The sequence below is a fragment of the Zootermopsis nevadensis genome, unplaced genomic scaffold, assembly GCF_977971745.1.
Source record: "Zootermopsis nevadensis isolate Lab colony 2312 unplaced genomic scaffold, Znev_1.0 Znev_ptg000004l, whole genome shotgun sequence".
NCBI classification, from domain to species: Eukaryota; Metazoa; Arthropoda; class Insecta; order Blattodea; family Termopsidae; genus Zootermopsis; species Zootermopsis nevadensis.
The window spans coordinates 377,824-405,419 of record NW_028259136.1 but is presented as its reverse complement, the minus strand read 5'-3'; the positions used below and the strand labels follow the sequence as shown (position 1 = coordinate 405,419).

Genomic DNA, 27,596 nt, shown 5'->3' with positions numbered 1-27,596 from the left:
GTACGCCAGCGAGAGGTTGAGAACCCCTGGTCTACAATATCTATGAGATGGCATATAGTTTGCAATATGGTAAACTACTAAATCATACCAATCTCCCTCACCACCCACCCCATTCAGGTCCCCAATTTCAATCAAAGTAACAAAGGTGCACACATTATGAATTTTGTAATGCAGAAGAGCAACATCTGGGATTTGTTTGAAAAATGTCATAAATAAAATCAACACACCCCTCACAAAGTGTGCAGAAAATAATTGTGAAAAGAGCTTTAGAAGCTATGATCCCACTCATCAAATGTTGACAGTACAACTCTCAGTCCTTGTACAAAATTCTGTGAAAGATGTAATCTTAGCACTCATGCACAGCTAGACTCAAAGCTTAAGATTAAAAAGTTTTCTTTGTGGCTGACAACGATACAAGGTTTATTCACATAGACCTTTTCCTTCAGTAAGTCATGACAATTTGGATCCAGAAAATGGCACACCACATACCAATTTTCACAGATAAAAGTTCGGAGACTTCATATATCCATGAGATTAAACTACCCTTCCTTGATAAATCATGTGTGCAGTTCCATAACTGTTGAAACGCCTTTCCTTGTCCACCAGAAGCAGCTCCTGAATAAGTGTCACAATAAGAATTGTTTTCCCTTTCTTTGCAATTGTTTACTAGAGGAGCCACTGACAAGTGTTCCCATTGCATGTAATGTTTTCACAAATTTTTGAAGAGCATTTGAATGGCACCAACATATCCCAAACATGTTCTAAATGCCATTTGCGACTCTTTGAATGCCTCACTTTTTGTTGGTGTAAACAAGAATTGCTCAATAATGAAATAAGACTGACTACCACACAACATGCAACAAAATGTTCCAAGAATGGAACAGCCCACTTCAGTCTGAGTAGGAAGAGGATATGATTTCACAAGGACTTGGCTATGTAGGGCCAACTCACAAGACTGAACCAACATCACTGCAGAAGTAATGATTTTACTGCTGAAAATCTTGTAACTCCTGTAAAAAGAATCACCATGTATATAAACACATACACAGCATTTATGAGATTTCATAGAGGTAAAAAAGTATTATACACACTGTATGTTTTTTATTTCCTGTCATTTGTCAAAACTTACAATACTACTACAAATAAACAAGGAGACAATAACTGTATTGTTGTAAATGCAATAATTATTGTTCAGAAAAGGAGTTACTGTTTGTTTTTGCCATCCCTCTTTGTCAACACAAAAGATGATGTGTGAACATATTATATATTTTACTGATTTGCAGTCACAGCTCTTTTTCAATATATTTTCTGACAAACTCAAGAGAACATGGAACTGTTAAAACGTGTCAACTTAAAGGAATGATCTAAAATTACTACTGAAATGTTTTATGAGACTTCCACACAAAAATAAGTTGAAGGGCAAGAAACATAAATTATGGGACAGAACTGCAGAAGAACTACATATACGTCTCATTGAACTATGTTCAGTGTGTGACTATCACAGGTACACAGGATAACTTCTCACATTTCCCATTTGGTTATAAATAACTAGAGGGGAATTCCCCCTCCCTTTCCACTGTATACAGATTTTATGAAATATTTCACTACATTTTTGTATCATTAATAAAATTCACACAATTTTCTTTCAAAATAACTTGTTAATGTCCTCTTTCACACGACAATCACACTACAGACACACATGCACACATTCATTCTGTATAATATATAATAATCAGACCAACCATTCTTTGGCAGTGGCTCTGGGAAGTGACGAATCATTAGCTTGGAATATTCATGTAACAAAGAGTCTCCAGACACGAGCAGTCCAAGTAATTGAAATGTATACATGCACTTTCTTTCATATTATGTACCTGTGACACCACTTTTCTCAAATATTGTTACTGTATTTTGCTATTCACATTTTGTTGGCACGGAAATGTTAAGAAAATGTTTGGTCCAGATATCCAAGGAGTTTACTTAACTCTGTACTCCATAGACCCAAACTATCATTCAATGATTCAGCCCCCCCTCAAATAACCAACATGAATAGCACTTTCGTGATGGAAGAGAGCAGAATCTTTCATGTAACGTAAATCACTGTAACTGCAACCCAGCATGTTGCTGCTTGTTGCTTAAGTTCACTTGTCTATCAAACACACTATTCTTTGAGCATTACAAACTTTTCATCACAGGGTTTCTTAAAATCAGGGCATTTATCAGTACCAATCATAACAAGCAAGTAAACTAGTCAAAATTACTACTTTGTGTAAGCACTGAAAAGAACATTTTCATTATTACATTCACATAAGAGAATTTTGTAATTATATAAATTATTTTCAATAATTTTAGACACAATTCACTGGTGCTCTGGAATGATTAGTAACACCCTGAAGAGTTGCTCAAAACAGTGTGCTTAATGTAAAATAGTCAGAAACATTTAATGTGTGCCGGGAATGTGTACATGTTTGTACTCATTAATGATCAAGAACTAAAAACAACACATTTACTTCTAAGCACATAACAAGCACCCTCATTTTCATTTTAAACACAAGACAAGGAATATAAGACTGCCATGTTTGTTTAATCCCAAAATTGTCAAGTTCATGGCAGGAATGAAGCAACAGGTCATATCTATTTCTGAAAATCAACTATTAGGAACTACTATTAATATTATCATTAATGTTTATGCGCCTTACTTAACCCCCTACATTTCAAATCATTTCCAAATGTGATTAAGATATTGAATAGATGAACAAGAATACAAAGTATCTGAGTTACATCAAGAACTGCACATTATTTTCAATTAAACATAACATGATCATGGAAGAGTAAACACAAACCAGAGAAATATTCAGGTTTCATTTTTTTTTAAAAAAAGTATAATTTTTTTATTGTTATCATTATTATAACTGGCTCCTGCAGCTGTTGAGTTAGGATGTTAAAATAAATAATTGAATTAATTATTATTGTTGTCTATGGATTTATACCATGGATGAATTAAAAGCATCTTCTTTATTTAATAAATGTGTTTGCACTGTTAAGTGGCAAGATAAAGGACAATGGCACTGAAAAAGGTTCACACAAATGTAATATCCAAATTCTTTTGAAAATTACATTTTGACTATTCTGCAATTCAAACAGCACATGATATTTGATAGCACACAAAAATTTGTAGATACTGTTCATACTACAGGAGGTTGCAGGCCTTGCAACATCACAGATGTAGCCATTTTAGCAAACGATTCCAATGTCTCTTGGAAGACCATGGAATTAAAAACATATGTAAACTACTTCCATTAATTGATCCCGGCACAACGGGGAACTGTTTCTGAGATCAAAAAGCTCAAAAAATACTGTCTGTTTTGAAATAGTCACCAGCTGAAGTACTTTCCCCTTTCTTGTAACATGAAAATCCTTCATGTAAATTCTCAACCAAGCATCTTACATTGGCAGTATTCTTACTTTTTTTAACAATTTCTTATCCTAATTTAGGTATAATTTTTGTAAACAACCACTTCTCTACAACATGGTAGGATATTTGTATGATGACTGGGTTCAAAAACTTCACATTGGTGTGAGGATTATGTGTATGTGTGTGTTTTAGTAACTATTCAAGTTCTCAGAATCTGCCAACATTTTTATTTCATCTTGAATTCTGTAAAACTGGAACAGGGACGGCAAAAAGGGAAAATAGCAATGGGGAGGAAAATCCACAACAACGAACTAGAGTTCTTGTAGAATCATGAATTTTCTGCTTGAAACAGTCACAGAAAAAGTTATTTACTAGCAAATACCCTCACGATGCTTGATCAAATCTTTTACTTGTTAAAAATCTGATTTCAAAAACCTTACCCTTCACTCATACAGCTATCCTGAGACTCTAACAATACTCACAGTACAGCTACATTCTATAGTTACGCCTGCAGTAACTACATGCCTACATAATTACGAGCCTCTAATGGATTGAGTGTATTATGTTGCGCTGTAATATTTTCATTGTTTCTCTCAGTTCAAACATTTACTTCTATTCCAGACCAAAGATATTTCAAGTAATTCTCACAATATTCAAGTATCAAAGCTACGAGCAACATTATCAGTCAAATCCTTAGAGGATCTTAATTATGTAAAAAGGAAATTCAAACTTCATTCACATCTTAACATCACTGCTTGTTTTAGCAAAAAACCAATAATAAACATATTTAAAGAGTTCCATTATCATTTTGTAAACCAGTCTGCTTTACAAACTAGATTAATACCTTGGGGTAAAAAACGTTTTTCAACATGATGTATGGTGAAATGTTTACTAGCACTGTAGTTGCAGATTATTTTGTCACCAGCTTCTTGGTGAACAATGTGCTGTTAAAACTGAATGACTAAGCAATCTGCAGTATGATGCTTGCCAACAGTACTCTCATTTTCTCACTTCAATTTCAATGAAGAGTGGATAAAAGTTTGTTTCCCTGTATGTGTACATGCCCTTGGTATTTACTGTGGGAAGCACCTGAAACTGCCTTCCCTTATACATCATACCACTGACCTTTCAAAAGATACACTTTGTAAGACAACAATATATGACTGAATGTAGTAATACTGCTATATTATTATCATCAATGTTACACCACAAAGGATGTCATCATCCCACAAATATACTGAACATTCACAACAAGCAGTTTTAATCTCAAGAGTTACCAACACTAACCTGCCACAGCAAACAAACAAAACTGAATTTGCAACAAATCTGATAAATTTCATGTTCAACACAAGTTGTTCACTTAACATTCAAAGCAGGTAAAACAGAGTGAACATGCCCTCATCACAGATTAAATCATGGTAAAATTCAAAAGGGCACAACAAATTAATTTAACACGTAATGCACAAACCATACATGACACACAGATGATTTAATGCATAATGTAGCTTATGTAGAATCTGCAGTAAATAATGACTTCTGAGAGCTCACATGGGTAAACATTTGTTTTTTTTAAATATTTTTATTTATAACTTTTAGAAGTTATATTAAGCATTCTGCAGATCTATTATGAGTAATCTAGCTAGTCCATAACACACAAACTGCATATGGTACAGTGCAAAGCTTTCTCATACAATATCCTGATAATATTTGTGTTAAAGTGAATTTATCAGCATTCCTGTGAATGTTCTGTATATTGTGACAAATGTTTCTCCTGGTGCCAAGCTATTTTGTTTCCAGAAATAACCAAAAAATGTCAACTGTCTTGTCACACGAATGTGGACAAGATGCAGCACACTAGAGACTATGTTATATGGAATACTGTAACAAAGCACCAAAAGAAACCTTGTACAATGTATTTCACACATAAAGTATTTCAAAGACTCGTGATCCACTGAACTCAAAAAGGTTTTGAAGTACATCAAATATAATAATCTCCTGATGAGTGAAAATCAGCCACTAATAATTAAATAATCACTGCTGTCAGAAATTCGTAATCAAATTATGTTAACTATAGAATATTTCATACACACAATGCTCTATATAGTGAGACAACACTAATTTGCTGCAGCTGAACTTAATGCAACTTTTATTTGGCAGTAATCACATTTAAGAAATCATGAAGAACATAAATACCAAATGCAAGCCTAAATTTATGTTACAAATTCAATCATATTGGGCTCAGAGGAAAATAAACAAATTAAATATAAGCATGTATGATGGTAGCTCAGGCCCTCTGATCAGTTCAAAATCATGGTCTAACATGACTCAACAGTTCACTTGCAAATGCACTTGGTTAATAAGGTCTTAACTTCAGAAAAACATGTTTACCAATCAAAGTACATCACCACAAAGTTATCACATAATAACCACCAAAACGTTTGGTTTAAGAAATAGTTGTTTAAAACAAAAGTACAAATAGAAGATGGCTGTTTTCTGGGTTGTACTGTCATATAGCCTGACAGAAGTCTACCAATGTTACAGAGGTCCTTGCTGCATCCACCATCAGGGCAATCATAAACTTCTATCAGACCATATGGGGCCACAACCAAGACAGCCGTCTTCACACTCACTGACATGAAAACCTCAAAACCTACCTACTAATAGTACAAATGTTTGGTGTTGTGTACATGCTTATAATCCTAAAATTTAATGTAAAATCATAATCCCAAAATTTAATTTTCAGTGCAATTTAAAACCATATTTAAATCTTGCTGGATGGAGATATTATGGAACGATTCTAGCAGTATACAACAATAGCAACCCTGTTTGTTTAATAATGTTCTAACTTGTACGGTCTCAAGCATATACAAATGAAACTCTCCTACTCACTACCGTGACAGTAATGTCTGAACAAAGGGTCATTTTGAAGACCAGCAGATGGCCAAACAATTACAAATATACACACACAAATCCAAGTTCTAAACAACAACCATGACAGATGTTTGGAAATTTAAGATGTGTAATCCAATTTAACAATACACCTGCAAATTAATACATAATATTAAAGTACAGCTCCTTTCATATATAAGAGACAATGGTCTCAAAATTTTTAATTCAAAACAAGTATTTGTTTCTAAAGAAAAAAAAACCACAATCCCAACCAAGCAAACTCCAGATTAAAATTATATAACATCCCATGAACAGACATTATAGACAATCATAATTTAAAACTGGAGACCCAATTAACCAAGCCAATTTACACTTTCAAGACATACTGACTTTCACCAAACCATAATTTCTACAAAATCACCTACAGTTAAGCATCACACATACAATTTCAATACATATGTTTTCTTAAAACTAGTTAATTGATCAGAATGTGAATATTAAGATTAACTAATGAATGAAGAATAGTTCTCTTGATGATTAACATGAAGATAACATAAATGAGAAAATACATTACTTTGTAACTCTGTTTCCAAACATAGGAAAGAGTAAAAATGCAACAGCCCCCTGATTGCCTATTACCTTCAATTCTTTAGATTTTCATATAATTTACTTCATATTATTTAATATTTAGCGTGAAAACAATTTGCTTGGGGTACTGGCGTGTTTCCAACTTCTGCTTTGCTCTTCAGCACTAGCTTCTTAATTACTTGCAAGGGGCCATGATTTCCATATGTAGCAGGATACAACTTTGTTAGACCAACTAACAAAATTACTGATCTCAATAAAAAGCAGTGTACCTAAATGAAGGTGAGGAAGCGCATTATTACCTTTAATGTCAAGATAATGGAATAATATTGATATATGCTGTAGTTATATATTCCAAATGCATAAAAAATTATTTTTCACTTTCACAGCCTAACCAATAGCTTGTAAAAATAACCTCTAGCCATGTGAGATCAGGTCCAATCAAGTGCAATTATGGCTATCATATTATTAAATGGAAAGATCACATCAGTTAAAATATTTGAAAATACGGTGTTACTTGCTGACTATGAATTCGAAGTCCACATTTCCTAAACACTATTTCGTGTAGAATTCTAAGATACTAATTTTTATGTTTGAAGAGATTTTCAAATAATTTAGTCATAGGACAATTCTAATTTCCCTTCACAAAAATAATTGTTCAAGGGTTTAAGCATTAAAGTCACCAAACAATATCCTTGATAAACTGTCAACAGATTGAAAAGTACTTAAACTAGGAATAAATCCCAGTTATCAATCGCAGAAGAAGCATTTCACCTTTCTGCTACGTTTCAAGCCTAAGAATGAATATTGTGAGGATGCCTAGTGTAGGCTACCCAACAGAACCAAAATCTTGGTTTTGAAATGTACACACACCTCTCATTACTGTTAATGTTAATAGGAAAATAATATTAAATAAAATAACATTTTATTAGCTTCATTAGCAACAAGCTGCCACTTCTTTCATATGATGAAAAATGTTAGCAGCACCACCACATAAACTGAGAAAATGTATACTGTACATTTTTCCCAGGGTATGACTTGCTTATTAATGCATTTTTATAACACAATAAAGTATGGTAATGAAATGGCTACTTCTTTTAAAAACTGTATAGTTTACACTTATGCCACATACTCCTTTCCCTCCCTTTTCTGCGACAAGATACCTGTGAAAACCCGTAACTTTTGTACAAGGATGTGTTGAATGAGTGTGTTTTTAAAAGATCTTTTGTATCATATGATATACGAGATTCAACTGTATCACACACAAGGAAAAAAAAACTTGGCATTCATATTCCTATACTTATTGCACATAAATAATACCGTACGTATAAATAGGAAATGTAGTGTATTAAAGCTTCAGTTTTTTTTGGGCCTTTGTTTTCTCTACCCCATTCACGCTACATACGTACCCCAAACTTTTCACACCCTTCAAAGTCCACTATTTTATCGAGTATTATATTTGGTGATACTCACCACATAAATCATTTACTTCACCTTTCTCCAGTTGGCCTCTGGCCACTTCAGCAAAGAAGGCAATATGCCTCAACAGCAGCAAGTAAACAAAGGAACTTTCCTCTCCAACTTTTATGTCTCAGAATGAACATGAACAATCTCAATTCTGCTCCAAAGCTCATCTGAAGTTTTACAGTGCACAATTTCCTTTAAATTTTCAGTTATTCAAGAATATTTCCATCACTTCAAATGAATCAGCTCACATGAAGTCTTTTATTTCAAAGTTCATCTGTGTTCATTAACATAGAAAGTCTATGTATGTTAATTATCGTGTATTAATCTTAGCTCCACTGTTGAACAGACATTTCCTCATTGGAATCCGAATAACTACAGCTCTCCAAAGTCCATCCACCTTTGAAATACCATTGACTTCTCTACTCACAAAAATACAATTCCAATGTGATAAGCTCCAGCACATACTGCTCACTCTCCTGAAAATACTCGCCTGGCCATCTTGCAGCTCTCAACTTCATACGTTAAGATAAAGTTCTACAATGTTCAATCATCAACATTTGACATGTTCATTTTATTTTCCAATATATTTGCTCTGCAGGCAGGGGCTGCTGCTACTGCTGCTGCTCTTTACAACATGCACAACTAGGCTCTTTACCATTACTGCATTTTAAAAAAATTACTTAGTAATAATAATACACAGAATTCAAATTAGGTGTTAGATACAAATTTTCAAGAAACTAGGAAAAAAGAGGAACTTGTAAATTCCCATCTGTGCAAGAAATGACAAACATTTGATCAAAACCAAGAAATTTTCAACTACTAGTACTCATATTTCATTATTATCAGGTGCAGGAAGAAACAACTCATTTTAATATTACGTGTCAAGTAAACAGATGATTTCCTTTCATGTGCATTTATTGACACGAGAAAGTGATAAGAGAGAAGAAATTATAACCCTAAGCTCAATAAACCGCACACTGTTGCTTTTATAGTTAAGTTTCTCTCATGAAGTAGTAATAAGTATTATGTTCCAAAAATCCACCAAGTACATTGTTGTCTGATGCACTTTTATTTTCGTATATGGCTTAGCCACTTTAACAACACAAAGACCATGTATGTTTCATGAATGCAGAATTTATGTAATGTGAATTTAGCTTGACTACAGTACCATGAGATGACTCGAGCTGGTGGTTGGCAGTTCAGTTCCAGGGATGATGCATCTAACTACCCCACCAGTCTGGCCCACCACCACCTCCACTTGAGTATGAGCCTCCATAGCCACCCCCACTGCTATTTCCTCCATAATAACCTAATAACAGCACATAATCATATGAAACAAGACATTAATTTAAACAAATCAAAAATTAATATAGTAAATTATCATGTTAAAATAATTTTTTCAACTATCTGTCTATAACATAAATTTTTAATTCTTCTTTATACCTCAGACCCTAATGGCTTTACCACTTGTCCACTCACCAACTACAGTATATGATATGTACCAAGTTCAATGACAGACTTTTATCATTGACAAAATGCATTACTGCCATTTTCATGGATTCCACTACAATGTTCTGGATCAAAATGCAAGTTTTAAGATAAAACACACAACATACAGTGTTTATAAAACATTTAAACACATTCAAAAACTTTTTAAACCTTTTAGAAATGCTATTTAAATTGTTTGTACTTGTACACCAACAATTTAGAAGACCAGTGAATGGCTTTGTAGGTCTGTAAACAATAAAGGCAGGCCGCAGTAGCCACGCTGTCAGAGGCATGATCCTCGTGCACCTGACTGCTGCGACCGTGGGTTCGAGTCCCACTCAAGGCATGGATGTTTGTCTGCTACCAACCCGCACTGGTCAGCGTGGTAGTGTATGGCTAAAATCCTCAATGGGAGACCGATGTCCAGTAGTGGACATTGAGAGGTTGAAGAAAAAAACAATAAAGGAATCAAACATTCCCACATAAATGAAAGCACAAAGAAAATTATTGTCATTTTAAGGTTCTGAATATGCAATCTGCTGTTTACACAGCACACACCAAAATACTAATAAATTTAAATTGACAAACTGCACAACATTTGAACATCAGATAATTCATATGTGAATTTGAGATTCTGAGACATTGACAGGGTGTAGACATATTCATTGACACAGAAGAAGAAGAAGAAAAAAAGAAGCGAAAGTTATGTTTTGGGACCTGGAGAGACCTATATTTACATCCAACATAAGTTTTAAGGCATGAAGACTTAACACTCAAAATTTATAATGCATGCAAATTTTATATATAAATGCCATGAGACAGAACTCCATTTTCCTCAGATGATGGTTTGGCAAGCATTTACAAATCAAGATCTGAAAGGTTCAAACTATACAAAAATTTGAAAATGTGATAAATCAAGCATTGTGACAAACATTCTTAAAGAAACAATTTTCTTCCAGTATGTCATTCAGTGAAGAAGTAACATTTCACACATTAGAAACTGTAAACCAACAACTCGGCTCAACTGAGACTACAAAACTGTGTTACGACCACTATCTGCAAACAGTTTACATACTCTCTTTATATTGAAGGGAAATGTTAAAGGAGCCCAAAATGATTCAATATCTTCATGAACTTAAAGTATAATTTAAGAAGCCATGTGATCAGATAACTCAGAAACCACATACTTCCAGATATAGTACCAATATAGAACCATATCACAATTAAATGTAAAAACTGAACTATGAAACAGAATTTTGTAGTTTTCCATAGGATAGCAAGTTTCGACACAACAAATTACCTGAATGTCCTCCACCACTACCATAACCTCCGTAACCTCCTGTATTCCTACCTCCACCACCTCCTGAAGATCCCGAACGACTTCCACCTTGCTGACGATAATCTCTTGCGCCAAAACCTCCACTAAATCTAAAACACAAATGCAATATAAGCACACAATAATTCTGCAGTTTTACTTAAATATGATACACAAATTATTTAATTACAAACTTTGAAGTGTTTTAATTACTTTAAAAGATGGCAAAATACTATGAAATCTATGTATCAAATTCTGTAAGCATTCTTTGCTAACTGAAATTGTAAGTGAATGAAAAGTTACCTAGAGAGATGTATGAATCCAACTAAAAGCTGATACAGCCCTAATATTGCATTGACATTTTGCAATCAGACTTACAAAACCTGCAAAATTATGCTATAAATGTGACTTTGCAATCATAGTCGACAACATAAAGACCAGAGCATACTTATTTGTAGGCACAGACAGTTCACTAACATCAGACAACTCTGACATCATGGTGCCTTTTTCGAAGGTAAAATTCCAATAATGCAACATTAAGCTGTTACTGTAAGTACATTCTGCCTTTCTGCATACAAGTAAATTATGGAAAATGACTCTCTCTTCCCTACCAGCCTCAACCTAACATGATGTTACAATAAATAATTCTAACATTTTTCTTTTTTGTTGCCCTACTTTCTACGGATGCTACATTGAAAACCAACTACACCTAAGATGTTCTTAACTCTCTAGTAAGCCATTTATTGGATCCTCCAAACACCAACAAAATGTGAATTCTCATGTGGCAAATGAAAACAACAGAGACTTGCAGAAAGAGCTTCCTTTCAAATAAATTGATTTGTCATATTTCTAAAAACAATTACCTGTTATAAAGCAGATCCAAGGAAATTTAAGCAACAAAATTTTTCAACACTCACAACTGCACATTTAAATGTATTCATCCACTTCTGACATCTCACCTCTTTCCAGCACCACCACTGCGTCGGTTATTCTGTGGCATTCGTTGGTCAGATGCCATGGCCTCCAGCCATGTAGGCAATTCTTGTTTTGTTTCTACTATCAGTTCCACCAAGTCTCGGACCAGATTACGATTCTTGTCATTGAAGAAAGACGTTGCTAAACCTGCAAACATGGAAAAATCGATCATAATATTTGTATTTTAACTGTATTTGATCCATTAACAATAAAATTTATATGGGGGCTAAAGATGATCCATGATGACACATACCCAAATTACCCATGCGGCCTGTTCGTCCAATGCGGTGAACATACTCTTCAACATCTGATGGAAGGTCAAAGTTTATTACATGCTTCACATGTGGAATATCCAAACCACGGGCAGCTACCTATGGAAAAGTAGAATATGTCAATGGGACAAGTCCTATTTGGAGAAAAAAACTTCTTTCCAGGTTTCATATCCCAGTAAAAAGTCAACACAATGAATGAGCAATAAAATGTCATCAATCATCATAAAGCTGTAAATATACCAGCAATCAAAAACTGCAGCAATCCTGGCTCAATTATAAAATAAAGTATCTAGGAGGGGTGGGTATATAAATACATTTTAAAGGTGGAGAGGAGGATATAATATTAAAGACATGCAAACACAAACATTTTTAAAATTAGTAACTTCACTCAAAACATACCAGTGACCTTGGAAAATGTATTCACTCACACACATTAAATTAAAAAAATAATAAATAAAAATATGCAATTCATATTCATATTACTAAAACTGTGATCCCTAAACTGTGTTTGTTTCAAAGCAGCCACCATTCATTATCCACAAGCTTTAAATCCTAGACTATACAGTGACCAGGTAAAAACGAAAAGTAACACGATGGATGACACACTATTTTGTAAGAGTATTTTGGTTGTAAAATTAGTTCCTGTCATGCCCTAGTAACAGAATGCTTATATTACTTACAGCAGTAGCCACAAGAATGGGGGTTGCTCCTGAACGAAATCTTCGCAGTGCGTCCTCCCGTTCTCTCTGACTACGATCACCATGAATTGATGTAACTGGATAGCCTTCATGATGAAGAAATTCTTCAAGAGAATCTGCTCCCTTTTTAGTTTCCACAAACACAAGAGTCAACGATTCAGGTGCTGAAACATGGGAGTTCAACCCTGATTATTTCAGAGATTTTGTCAGTGTAAGCAAGTTTTCCAAGTCAGAAAAGCTTACCCATTTATCACCAATGACAAAGTCATTAAAACCACCTCCTACATCTTAAAATGGTTGTAAACAAGATTCCCGTTACTTTTGAACAGATAATCACCTGTTATTTTTTCATTAGAATTTACTGAAATATGATACAGTGAAACCTCTATCCATCGTTCCCGGAACTATCGTTTTCCCGGATGCATCGTCCGTTTTGTTCGGTCCCGAATACATCCCATATAAAATAATGTTACATTTTCCCGCTTCTATCGTTCCTCGAACTATCGTTTTATCGCATCGATCGTTCAAAAATCTTAGTCCCGGCCCACAATTTTCCCGCAATGATCGTTTCTGAGAAATTAAAATGCTGGGTTTTGAGATAAATTAATACCGAAAGACGCACAATGTTTTTGGAATACGCAGTAGCGGTAACCTGTTATGTCGCCCAACCAGCACATTCTTTTGGAATGAGGGTCAGCGGTGCAGGGGTGATATTGGAGTGAATGGCGGTGCTCATTGTCAGAAATTTTACGATTTTAATTAGGGTGCACTCATATTTCGTTCCAGCGATGCCAGATGGCATGTGCAGTGTGAATTTCTTCACAAATGCTTTTATTACAAGTACAAAGGAAAGGCTGGCAGCACTTTTCATTCTTCTGGTTCATCTCGTTTCCAGCGGTTCAGGGTCTTCTACAGCTACATTTCGTTGAGTTCGGCAGTAATAGTATTTCCATTCTTCCTGTTATTGTCCGCAAAGGGGGTTGGAGTGGTGAGGAAGAGGGAGACGACGAATGCGAGCCCGAAGCTTTGCCGAGTTTTGCCGAAGCACACGCTGCATTGGCGAAAGTGAAGTCGTTCTTTTATGCGCTTAATATTAGTGAACGTGACGAGGAAAACACTTTGAACGTGGAAAGTGCTCTGTTTGGTCTAAAACGTAAAGTTTCGACAAACCAGTTGTCCACTAAAGACTTTTTTGGTAAAAAGAAGTAACTTTGAAAGAGAAACATTGTTTTTTTTAAATTTTTAATGCTTTCCCGCATCTATCGTTTTCCCGCATTCATCGTTTTTATTTCCCACCCCCGCCGAAAACGATGCATCGAGGTTTCACTGTAATATGAAAAGTTAACATTAAAAATGACAATATGGAATGGTCACAAAATAACAAGTAGGGCTGTCACAAATTACATTTTTAACTGAATAGCTATACACAAACAAGTGATTCAGCAGCAATGAAGAATAGTTTCAGAACAGCACCACTTGAATTTGTTTCTGTTCATTGTCATAATAATCTTTCTAGAAAACAATGGATATTAAAATTTACTATCAACACAAATGTATCCTATTTCCTTTACAAGAAAATACAACTTCATACAGTATTCTGAATAGAACATACAGACTGAAGAACATATGCTGAATACATATGGTAACATGTTTTTATCATGCTACAATAAGAGACCAGCAACCCACTCATGTGGAGAACTAAAGCTAAACTGGAATTAAAATTTAAAAATGCACAATATAAGATTGTGTTGCTTAATCAATTTACTGTGACAGCTCCAATTATAAGGATAAAGAACTGTATGGAAGCTGAACTGGAGGCTGTAGCCACCACACAATTATCTGAAGGGGCAATTCTACATCACCTGGCAGCTGAGAAAAATCACAGTATTCCTCAGCCAGAAATGAACCATGGCTCTCAAAACAGAACTGTCCTGCACTTACTTGGTTGGTTCAATCCAGCTGCATTTAGAAGGTCAAGAAGAAATGAGCGTTTGTCATGCTCTTCTACCCACACTACCTTCTGAGTAATGTTCTCTGATGTGGAGCCAACACGACCAACTGCCAAGAATATGTAATTATCTAGGAAGTCCCTGGCCAGCATCTGTACAGTTCAATAAGCCACATTAAAGTAACATAATCAACCACCAACAAAGTAAAGAAGAGCTTGGTAAAACAAGCTGAAATGGTGCACTTCAATGCAGAAGGGCCAGCTGTCAAAATGTTTATAGCATTTTTTACATGCTCATTTCCTTAACAAAGCCATTCACCTGGGGGTTTTTTGTGACTGGTACAGCTATATGTCAGAAACCGACATTCCACAAACTGAAGGAAATGGTTTTATCAGACTACTTTAATCAACAGAAAATGTACATGTCAACAATTAAGACCCTTGTAACAACCTACAATTATTAACAAATAAGGTATATAAATAAGACACATCACTGCATTTAATATAATGTCCAAGTGACAGACAGTACAATATGCATCTGCTATCTTATAATACAGTTCCATGCTCACATAAAATTATCAAGATCACATTATAAGGGTGGAAGAAAGAAAGAAATTTTCAATTATGCTTTTCTTGGTTGTAACACTGTGTTGTCGTGTGTGGTCTGATACACTCGTAACCACCCAGAAGATCAAATAGCATCAAAACCAAGAAGACCACAACCAACATCTTCAGCACCAGGAGAACCTTAAATTACAGGAACATTCTGCTACGTTCCATAGCATGAATTTATTATTTATTCAAATACATTTCAATTTTGGCCCTACAAAATGTATCAAGCACAAAACCAGAAGATTGTAAGATTCTGACACATCATGTGACATAATAAAGCTGTTTCTCAGAATATTCAATTACTTTCAGTTTACAACCTGCAGTGTGATTATGGTACTACAAGCAGCCACAATCCTTCAGTCAACTAGCTCAACTTTGCGTGTGCCAGTGATGGAAAATCAAAGGCTATGCAACTAATGGTAGCAGAAGACATTGGTAGCTTCAGTCTATTCAACTCCATCTGTAAGACCAGCAGTCCAATGAAACATGAAGAATATGAAATTGCAATGATGGCATATTTCATCACGGTTATCTTCAATGCATAATATATTCAGGAATTTATTCTTTTTTATTTTGCAACATAAATATAGGGCGCATAATTTATGTGATAGCATGCAGTAAGCAAGTAAATAAGACATTGCTGATGGTTACACCAGTACATAACTAATGGGAAAATTAGGCCTATTAACAGAATTGCAGAAGACTGGATTCAAGCTATGCCTTCAAATATTAAGGATATGTTCTGCCATGAATATAAGAATTTGTAATAAGATATTCTGAGAGAAATTATATTTGAAATTATATTTGAAATTTATAAGACCAATTACAAAGATGCAGTAAACAGATGCTGCAACTTTTATATAGTCTCTGATCCTATCAGAAAGTTATGAACATAATAAGATTTGGAATATGACAAACTAGTATAAAACACCAGCCTGGAGACTAAAATAAAATAAAAAACAGCACGGCTTAAATTTTCATCACACACACCCCCTGAATACAAGTCTAAAGAGCATTAATGCTACACCAACCCGCTCGATCAAACCATTCATAAAGTGAGTCATAAGAACAAAGTTATTGCAGATTAGATCAGCATCTCCATTTTAGTCACATTCACAAACAAACAAGTTACATGTGGATGGTGATGGATTTACTCATAATGGGATTTGCTACAGACATACTCATGATAAGAACTACTGCAACACCAACACTTAACAAAATATAACTGCAGAACAGAAATCAAAGTTGAAGGAATAAAGCAAAGTCATAAAGAATGTAAAATTAGTATGTCTGACACAAATATAAATATTAATGCAACCAATGATGCATTATCAAACTGTAATTAGATAAACCCAATGTAAAACCCATAGGAAACAAACCACTACTCTGTGAAAAAGAATGGAATTTCTAGAAAATAAAATACTGATGAGCTTAAACACCATGATTATGTGTAATTTTTTGGAGGGGTGGGGCAACTTTATATATCATCTAGGTATATTAAGAATTATTAGGTTGGTGCATAAATTTGTGCTGTTTTAAATCAACATGATCCTCTGAGATTCTTCCAGAAGTTCACATTATCTTGAGTAAGCATCTATGAGGCATTATTACAACCCTAGAGATCTTTAAGAATTGATATGCTGAAAAGAATTCCAATATGAAGTGTAACAAAAACTTCTGGATATGTATGTTCTTTGCATTACATGCATAAAATGAACACATAAAGATAACAGTGTCTGTCCATCTATCCATGTTTCAACTCAAGAACCACCAGACAGATTTTGATAAAATTTGGTATTGTCATGCCATTAAAGGTTACCCCAATTTTGACCATCCTATAATTGGTAATAACATGGTAGATGTAGGACCCAGAGAGGTGGGAGCAACACTAGCACTGCTTGTTATATGAACCTAAAATGATTTATGCTAACAGATGATTGAAAAATATGCAATTTTGCTAACCCAATCATCTCTGATTTAAATTATACCTTCTACATAAGGAGAAACTTGGCTACCTGTCCTACAAAATCATTCCACACAATAAAATGGTTTCAATCATTGTCTGTGAGTCAGCATCAGCAGATTAAGAAACTGAGTTTCTACCATTCCCAAATATGTAATTAGGAGCCATTGACTGAATAAAATACAAGCAGGTATATGGAGACTACACACAGTGACCAAAGCTCAAAAGATTTTAAGGCCATGTAAATGTCTGCAACCTGAACTCTTCAAGTGTTGAATGAGTGAAGTTTTTTTAAGAATGTGAAACAAAATGACAACTCTGACTTTACATGCAACAGGACTGGAATTAGGCCTGAAAAGTACTGCAACTGTCTAGTGAATAAGCTGTAGCTAAAACATCTGAGTGGGCAGGTCAGTGAATGGACAGATATGTATTTACCCTGTAAGCTTTATTATATGTACTAAACTAATTACATACTACAATGTAGCATCAAATACTTGCCTGGATCTCTTTGGGAAATGTTGCAGAAAACATAAGTGTCTGTCTCTCACCAGTTTTAGGCATTGCATCTTGCTGTACAATACGTCTGATCTGTGGTTCAAAACCCATATCTAACATACGATCTGCTTCATCCAAGACCAGATACCTGAACGTTCCAATGTTACAGAAACAAACATTTTTATTGAAAAGCATAACAAAACAGCATACAAAAATTAAAATAATTTATCTTAATTATTAAAACTGCAAAATGTTAACATGTATATATTTGCTTTGCTATGCTGTATGTGAGTACATGTACACACAACAGCCAATGGAATATGGAAGTTTATTGTTTCAATGGTTTTCACAAAACAGCATATAAAAATTAATATTAAGTATTGCTACATAATAAAAAATTAAATTCGTTACTTCACTTAATTAAATAATATAATATGATTTTATGCAATATCAAATATGATTTTACATTAGAGTTATAATAACTGTGCTACATTTTACATAAGTACATGCACATAGTAGAGTAGTCATAATTATTATCTCTTAAGGCCCAAACTCCCTTAACAGCAAATGATCGATCAAACAATCAATCAACTAACCAACTTACCTACCAACACCTGCTTATCATAAAGACAGATTATATCAGTGAAAAAATTCAAGGAATTCTGATGAAGATATTAAAATTGCCACTAGTATAAACTTTACAGAACTCAAAAAACAGCAAATATAAAATATAACAGAATTTTAAGTCATATACATGACATGTTTTGTTGTTGCTGAAATATTTAAAATTGACATTATGCACACATAGATAACATTTACTAGAGAAAAGCTTATGGGGAGCTGGGATAGCTCAGTTAGTTTAGTGACTAGCTACAGGCTGGACGATTGGGGTTTGATCCCAGACTTAGAATGTAGATGACTTACATTTTATAATTTTGTACTCCAGTAGCTATGGCATTTAAATGTCTAATTTTATACAATAAGCGCTTTTGTTGCATGTACACAATAGTATGATTCGCTTACAAGTACATTACCTGCAATTCTCAAGTCCAATTTTTCCTCGTTCAAGCATATCAACAAGACGTCCTGGTGTAGCCACCAGCAAATGACAACCACGATCCAGTTCTCTCATTTGGTCCCCCACATTGGCACCACCATACCTGCATCAGTTACACAATTTTATTAATATGTGTCTTTGAAACAATAAAGATAACAATCTACAAGAAAGCAGGTCTCAGTATTATATTTCCACAGGTTTTTCAGGTTTCAAATGTCATGAATTCCATCACTGACCTCTTCAGACAACAAAAATAAAATTAAAATATCCATCAACATAACTTAACATAACCATATTATTAAGAAATTGTCTGATAAGCATTAAAGGATCTAAAATTTCTAAGAGGATACTCTCACATTGGAAAACTAAAAATGGTGCCAATTGTATTGCTTTCCTCCTCTTCTAACTGGTATGTATACAAAAATCACTCACACAACACAAGGACGCAAGCGGGAACGATATGCAAATTTGCGAGCCTCATCATATATTTGAGTAGCCAATTCCCTGGTTGGGGCCAACACCAAGCCAAGTGGGTACTGCTTGCGACGACCATACGACTGAAACATAAGCAAGCAACTGTCAATCTTTATGCTTTCAAAAATAAATAAATAAATAAAACAAAAACTTCACAAATTTTATAACTTACCCTAACATTGATTATAGCTTGCTGTGGTCCTCTTTCATACATCTGATTTAGAATTGGGACCAAAAAAGCAGCAGTTTTACCAGATCCTGTCTGGGCACAGGCCATTAGATCCCGCCGAGCCATTATAATTGGAATAGCGTATTTCTGCACTGGTGTTGGCTTATCATATCGTGCCAGTACAATGTTATTGGAGATTATCTCAGTCATCTGCACATCATCAAACTTGAAACAAAACAGGAAAATATATTTCAAGTTATGTGTCCTGGGGCACACGTCAGTAGTCTTTAACCATCTTAAAATATTAAAATTTTTAAAAATGGTAAAATGACCGCTAAACATGCTGAACTTCATAACACTTATGGTTTGTACAGCCTCCTACTAATTTTTCAGTAGCAAGATTCAGCATGTTCAAATTTAAATCAGCCATACAGGCTAAATACACTTTACAGCATTAAAAGTCAGACGTGCCCTTTGTACTCTTCCCCCCCCCCCCCCCCCCCAAAAAAAAAATGTATACATTAGGCCACTTACGATTACTAAGTGCAATTTTAACAAAAACGGTGATTTGTGACAACAAAAATGCTAAATTGTTTTGTGGGAAATAAAAAAAATTGCCATAAAACATCAAAGAACTGCCATAGTTTCAGGTAAATATGTACCTCAGAAATGGTTAGAACTCATAATTACTAGACATGGCCAAACATCCATTCACATAGAAAATAAGATTAGTCAAGAACATTTAAAAAGATACCACAACAAATCCATAACAATGGTTACTCACACTGATAATGTGATCTGGTACGTTGTCTCCCGTCGCCTCCACGGGAATGTCCTCATATTTGTTAAAATTGATACCAGTATTGCCTGAACCAAACAACTCAAATTCAAGACGTTCATCCCTTGCTGTGGGAACGGTCCAGTCCACCTCCTGAGAATGGCCTTCTTTCCAGCGACCTCCTCCACTGTTGCTACTACTTCCTCCTCCTCCTCCTCCTCCACCACCACCACTGCTGCTGCTGCCGCCGCCGCCGCCACCGCCGCCACCACTGAAGTTTCGTCCACCTTGTGGTTCCTGCCACCGATCATTGCGTGGTGGGGGAGGTTCATTTCCTCCTCTTTCTTGCCAACGGCCACCTCCTCGACCACCCCAATCACTATCCCTGCAAGAAAATTCCCTGTCATTATCAAAATTTGTGGAGAATGACCCTAGTACATACTGTACTTCCTAACGATACGCAATAACAAAGAAACATTAGTATGACAAAAATAAGATTCAAAATTAAGAACTTGTCTACACATTTGATGACTGGTGTTTTACCATTTTTAAAATAAATCACTTGTACAACAATTAATAACAGAAATGTGTTTACCATAGAGCCTGACTTACATAAATGATAAATAAATAAATAAACAAACAAATCAAATTTTGCAAAATCAGAAATAAATTATTGAATTCCTATTTTCTGTCCTGTGGAACTATTTTATGCCTATGTTGTTTCATTGTACCTCCCACATCCTAAGGCATAAGTGATTACCATCTCACAAACATCTTTGGCTTAGGGGAGATTTCCAATAATTTTGCACAGAAATTACTGCAAATACAAGTTAACAGAACTTGCTGCACAAAGAATCCTGTGCCTCTATAAAACTAGTTTAATGACTAATGGTTTCAACTACAGGTAGCCCTTGATTTACGCCCGGGATGCATTCCTGGATGAACCGGTATAAATTGAAACTATTTTTATGATGTAAATCAATGGGAAGTCAATGATATGCGTTCCCAGCACACAAACATTGACGAGTAATATAATGGCTTTACATTTGAAGCTCAGAAATAACGTAAATAAAATAAAGGGAATTTAAAAATATATATTTTATACACTTACAATCTGCAATTTGTTGGTCCCCGCGATTCTTTCATGTGATTGATGTGTACAGTCATTTCTGCTGTTATGCGATAGTTGCATTCATGTAAGACACCGACCTATAGAAAATCGTGTAGCAAAAATAACCCTGGTACTTCCACAGAGATTAAATTACTTCTTTGAAAGTTTAAAGCGCCAGGAATGAAACTGCATAAGAGCAAACTCGCATATGCAAAAGTTTGCATTTCACAAACAGCTTTTACGGATTCTTCGATCGCATTGGAGCAAATTCGCATTAACGAAACATACGTAATTGCAGAGATGACTGTATTTATAATTTTTATTCAAAATCAGCGATGTAAGAATTACGATTTATTATAAGAATCAGTACAAAACAATATAAATAACAGTAAAATATTTTTTTTCACTTTTTGACTTGCTGGTTTCAAAATCGGCGTTATTCTGAATTGGCGCAAATTGAGGGTTACCTGTACTTGTAGGAATAAACAGAAAAATTATTTACCTGCTTGCAGGGCGGTAGCTACCTCCTTCTCCTCCCCAGTGATCTCCTCCATTAGTGTATGGCTGACCACTATAGTTTCCTTCGTTCCGCCTGTTGCGGTAACTGCTACCGTAGTCGCCACTACGACCTTGTTGACTGCCTGTGTAACAATTGTAATGGAAAGCCACAGGATGTGATAAAGATACTGAACACAATTATTCAACCACCTTTAAAATATGCACATTAAATCATGTATCTCCTTATGTGCTTGTTTTTTCTATATAATCCACTTCTTTAGGGCCTATAATGTAGAACTAAAGACTGCAATAAGAATAGAAAGGGTTAATTCACAAACACCAAAGTATTTTGAGCAAGAGATGTCTGACACAAAAAATGTTCATTTGCACAGGAGGATAATGAAAGAAAATTATATATAAAACATGATATGGCCGATCAGTTGTAAGAGAAAACATTGTGACCACAACAGTTTATCAAGTGTGAAGTAATTAGAAAACCGAGCTTGAAGAATATTGGAATAAAAACTTGGTCCTAAAAAAGACATTTTATTACACTTCAACATAACATATAAGTTTGTCAATACTTGTGGATATATTTCTGCATGTATGAACATATGGTCTACAATGAAACAACATAACCATGTACACACTTCATTCAGAACCTGTATTTGTAATCTTTGGTGACAGAGTTGCATTAGCATAGCTTTTCATGCACTAATTCACAATTATTTCTACTAGGCATAACAAAAACACAATCACAGTCAAGATGATGAGCACTGCTAATAATGCATGAACAAACTGATCATGCTGGGTTTTGTGAAATATCAGGAATGTGTATTATTGAGGCAGGCAACAACACTGCAAAAGCTCTGCATAAGAAAACTAAAATTAAAGAAAAGTGGCACAAACATACTAAGTGTTCCTAATAGTAAAGACAATTGGTATGAAAAAACAGTAATGAAATGTTAAACTGGATGCCTCAGATGTATTTGGTGTATACCAGCTGCCACTGTGTATGACAGGAGAAAAATAATTTACTTGCTGTAGAATATGTAGCTGGCTGCTACTGACTCTGCCTCTCTACTTATTCTTCAGTGAAAACAGTGGTACAACTAAGTGCCACTAATTTTTACTGTCCTCAATGTGGTCAATATCATATTTCAGAACACATTCACATGTTGTAAGCCAGTCCACAATTCAATAAATGAAGTACTACATATCAACTGCAATAAAAATGCCCTATGCTTCAAGGTCTCCCAAATGGTGCCATCCACTCAAGTTTTATATTCAGTAATACATCAAACTGGCCCTATTATTTATTTTAAGAATGTGTGAATTGTGTAATAATAAGTAATTATAGTGATCATTTTTAAGTTAATTGAAATAACAGTATGTTAAACCATCTGCAACTGTTTATATAGCATGTAAGAGCTTCTGTTCCTAACTTACTACAGAAGTGGCAGACTCATCTCCATTCTCCCATAATTATTTTCAGATTTAAGGAATCTACAGATCAAACTAAGAATTATAGTTCCTTACAAGTCATCAGCACAACTTAATTTTCTCAGTGGTTTTTGTGATTTGTAAAAACTGGAGTGCAATGTCCTTTCAAGGTATTCTGTAAGATATAGACTATAGAACTTTCTACATTATATCTGAAGCTGGATTACAAAACATATACCTGCACAAATACATGCATACACAATGGAGCCTGCTTATAATGGAATTTTATTTTTTATTTCAGACAGGTTTCCAAGTAGAAGAAATACTATAAATAAAACTTATTAAATGGTACATATCCAATGTATTTATGATCTAAATATTAGGCTAAAAATGAGTGCCACATTTGCACAATTGGCTCACTATAACTAGAAGCATTAGAACCCTAATTAACCCTCGCAAGCATGTTAGTGACATATGATCTGAAGCTTTCACAGCAACCATGTAAAATGAACTCTTCTTGGGCTACCAGGAATGTAAGATGCTTTAATGACGTTTTGAGAACCACCTTCGTCCTCACCCCAGTAGCCTGAGAATAATTCATTATGTTAGAGACCTCCCACAATAACAATTAATTTTTGATTTACAGTGACTAATTGCTCCATACTGAGTAAACATATTTCTTTTATTGTTGAAAAGTGCTAGCGATATGTTAAGATGCCTCTGCTTATCTCCACACTGAAAGGGAAAAAGCTACAGACTCAGACTAGGGACTGTAACAATGTGTTTACATTTATAGAAAAAAGAAGTACAGGGTTTGATTACCCAACACAGCAAGCTCAGATGATGGCAGGAAAGCCAACAGATGTGTGAACCAACCAAGAAGGCTGGAAACTTAAAATTTGGTAAAGGTACCTCTTTTCAACCAAGGGCAAAAGAAAAAGGTACTGGAAGAGCAACTTCTAGATTTAGACAAATTCAATTAAGTTGTAGTATGAGATGTGCAAAATAAACGTGGGGCAGATATCGATAGCGACCATCATCTTACGACTGAAAAAGTACAAATAAAAATATCTGTGGCAAAAAAGAAATGACTTGATATCCAAAAATTACAAAAACAGAAGTGCAAACACAAATTTCAGTTACAGCTTTGAAATAAATATTAACAAATGGGCTCTCTGGAGAACAATGAGATAAGAGAATCACTGGTCAAAGGTTAAAGATATGGTTCTATGGACGGCCAAGGAAATAGTTGGACTTAAAAATAACAAGAGGAGAGAATGGATGACGGAGGAAATTTGGGTGAAAGTCGAAGAAAGGAAAAAAGTAAAAGAAAAAATAAACTGTAGCAAAACTAGAAGACAAAAGGCTGAATTGCAAGCAGATTACAGTGAAAGGGATAAGGAAGTTAGGTGGAGTTCAGGAGCAGACAAAAGGAAGTGGGTAAATGAACTTGCTGAAAAAGCAGGAAATGAAAAGAATATGAAAGAATTTTTTTTGAAGTTAATTTTGTCTTCACTGATAAAAATGGGAAGGTTAATAAAAATTAACTGAAATTCTCAAAGATAAGAAGCATGACATATTACAGTTGAGTTAAACCTGCCTTGTTTATGTGAAAGAATGTATTACATCCCACAACACATTCTTTAACACTAAATAAATTCTTAATCAGCACCTGCTATTACATAAACTATACAAATACTTACACAGAAAATGCTGAATTATAATTTTTAAATTTTAATTAGACAAGCTTAGTTTCAATGGGATAAGTGTATAGCCTGACATCCAAGCTTCTCCGTTTACCTGTCTTTCCACAACTCTTTCTTTGGAATTAATTTCAATGGCATTCCTTCTCCATATACGACATCTTTCCTAACCCACTAGTCCCATCTTGATCCCCCTTTGGGATATTTTAATTTCACTTTCACATTCAAAACCTTCTATGAAATTCTATCCTTTCATTCATTCTTAAAACATGTTCACGCCATCTCATATTATTTGTTACTTTGTCTTCCAAAGTTTTCAACCTGGAGATACTACAAACTCTAAACCGCTACAATATATAACCAATCATGTATAGTAAATACAAATTTACTTGAAGACATTCTCATTGTGATAAGTGAGTACAAACAATAAAGTCTTGTAGTTTGTAGCTTAGATGCGTCATGTTTGTGTTGAACTAAGTATGTATTTATTATTCCAGTCTATACACAAACTTAATTTAAAATGTTGTTAACACAAGACATTTTTTTCTATAGATCAAAACGAAATTCACCAAAGAATACTGTGTAGGACTACAATGAAAATGTTCATCATAATCTTCAGAGGTTTTAGTTTTAGAAATAAATAAATAGATTATGACATTACTATATGGTGTTAATTTCTTGTACCCTGTTTAAAGAATAAACATAAAAAACTGAAGTTTTGGTTATTCAAACAGACAAACACCATTACATACATTTCTAAGCAAAGACATATAACTCAATGCAAATACTTCAAGTCAAAATACACCAACTCCTTCCAAAAATTGTAATAATTCCCCAGTCATAGTTTTAAGTTATATTTACAAGGTATAATTTAAAAATATACCTTGCATGCTATACTAGAAAACCACCAGCAAGGGAATCAACCCTGTAAATTAAAATGGACCTTTTACCTCTTGAATAATTCCCTCTCCCCTGGCTGCGGTATTCCCGACTATCCCGACTGTCGTAGTACTGTTGCTCGCCCCCTTGATAGTCTGCTATTAATGAACAAACAACTAAAATTAAAACAAATGTCCACATAAGTTAATACTGTAATCAAAATAACCAACATTAAAAACTGTTACAGTTTAATTCCTGTTCAATGCCCTTTCCAACTCTTCTAACATGTAACACCACACTCAAAACTTCAGGAAACAAACTTGCAACAAATTAATATGCATTCGATAAAACAAAGAAAATATACACCTGCACAAAATATAGCTCACATCACTAAATTTATGACCTAGAAAAAACTGGACAACTGTCTAAATCCATGCTGCATACTTTCACATTAAAGTCTAAACAAGGCCAATACTTTCAAATTCTATAACGAATCTTCCAAGCAAACTGCGGAAAAGAAACCGTAATAAGAACACAGCATACATTCTTACTTACTTGCTACTTTATTACGAAGATGTGGGGGCACGTAGCGGCCACCTGATTGCTGGCGGCCGCCCTGCAAGTCCAGACCAGCAAACTATGAGGAAATCAATTTGTTTACTTGATGTTAAAGAAACATAAAAGCAGTGAAAACAATTTATTAAATCACATGACACTGTAAAATTTTAATAAAATGGATGGAAACAAATGGCAATGATTTACAACCTAGCAAATAACATATTTCTAACAGGATTTATATACCTTACACACCGTCAGACTCCAGCTTCTTATTTTAAACTCTATAGTACCTTATTTTATAATAAGAAAATGATGCTGTTACAGAATAAAATATTTGTGTACTATTTTCACTGCCACAAAGTTATAAGCCGCCATTACAGGACACGTAGAATAAAAATCCTGTTAATTTCTGTTTTATGCTTACGTAATAAAAAAATCGAAATTTTGCATCAAATGAATAAAACTCTAGTGAATGAAGCAATAAATCGTGATGCCCCCACATTCCAAAAGACTACAAGACAACGATTTTAAAATATTATAAATCGATAACATAGGACTTGAAGGCCTGTAACTGGCAGCTTCACTTTGGCAGTGATTTTTTATCCTCTTCCTACCCATTCTACACTGAAAATGCTGAAAATATGAACTTACCTGCTGCTCTAGACCTGATCCATTTTGGTTGGGTACATTACTCATATTACTATTAATCAAGACGTTTGTTTAGAGAGCTCTTCTTTCAGGCGTCGTCTTTACAAGAAGATCTCAATGGACAAAGGACATTGTCAATGATTACATTCTCCTTAG

The 27,596-nt window shown here is 34.6% G+C and overlaps 1 protein-coding gene across 2 annotated transcripts; it reads right to left on the bottom strand.

Annotated features, from left to right (window-relative positions):
- Positions 1–1,081: 1,081 nt before the first annotated feature.
- On the bottom strand, positions 1,082–27,596 carry bel (ATP-dependent RNA helicase bel). 2 transcript variants are annotated; one of them, XM_022079747.2, is made up of 15 exons: positions 27,444–27,596; positions 26,790–26,871; positions 26,306–26,392; positions 22,214–22,352; positions 20,607–20,985; positions 19,826–20,047; positions 19,612–19,736; positions 19,157–19,282; positions 18,126–18,270; positions 15,043–15,202; positions 13,084–13,265; positions 12,385–12,502; positions 12,116–12,278; positions 11,142–11,269; positions 1,082–9,662 (listed from the first exon to the last, which is right to left on the bottom strand). In XM_022079747.2, exons 1-15 carry the CDS (start codon positions 27,486–27,488, stop codon positions 9,574–9,576), a joined length of 2,190 nt encoding a protein of 729 aa, XP_021935439.2. In that variant the 5' UTR covers positions 27,489–27,596; the 3' UTR covers positions 1,082–9,573. The 2 variants fall into 2 exon arrangements, with proteins under 2 accessions (XP_021935439.2, XP_021935440.2); XM_022079748.2 differs by having other exon boundaries at positions 11,193–11,269.

What these genes read in the sequence shown, in the direction of transcription:
- bel (XM_022079747.2), bottom strand. Translation starts at nt 27,488, where the DNA reads ATGAGTAATGTACCCAACCAAAATGGATCAGGTCTAGAGCAGCAG. An exon ending in ATTGGACTTGAGAATTGCAG is followed by an intron (nt 18,271 to 19,156) that starts GTAATGTACTTG and finishes TGGAACGTTCAG; the next exon opens with GTATCTGGTCTTGGATGAAG. An exon ending in AGTGGTGGTGCTGGAAAGAG is followed by an intron (nt 11,270 to 12,115) that starts GTGAGATGTCAG and finishes TTTGTGTTTTAG; the next exon opens with ATTTAGTGGAGGTTTTGGCG.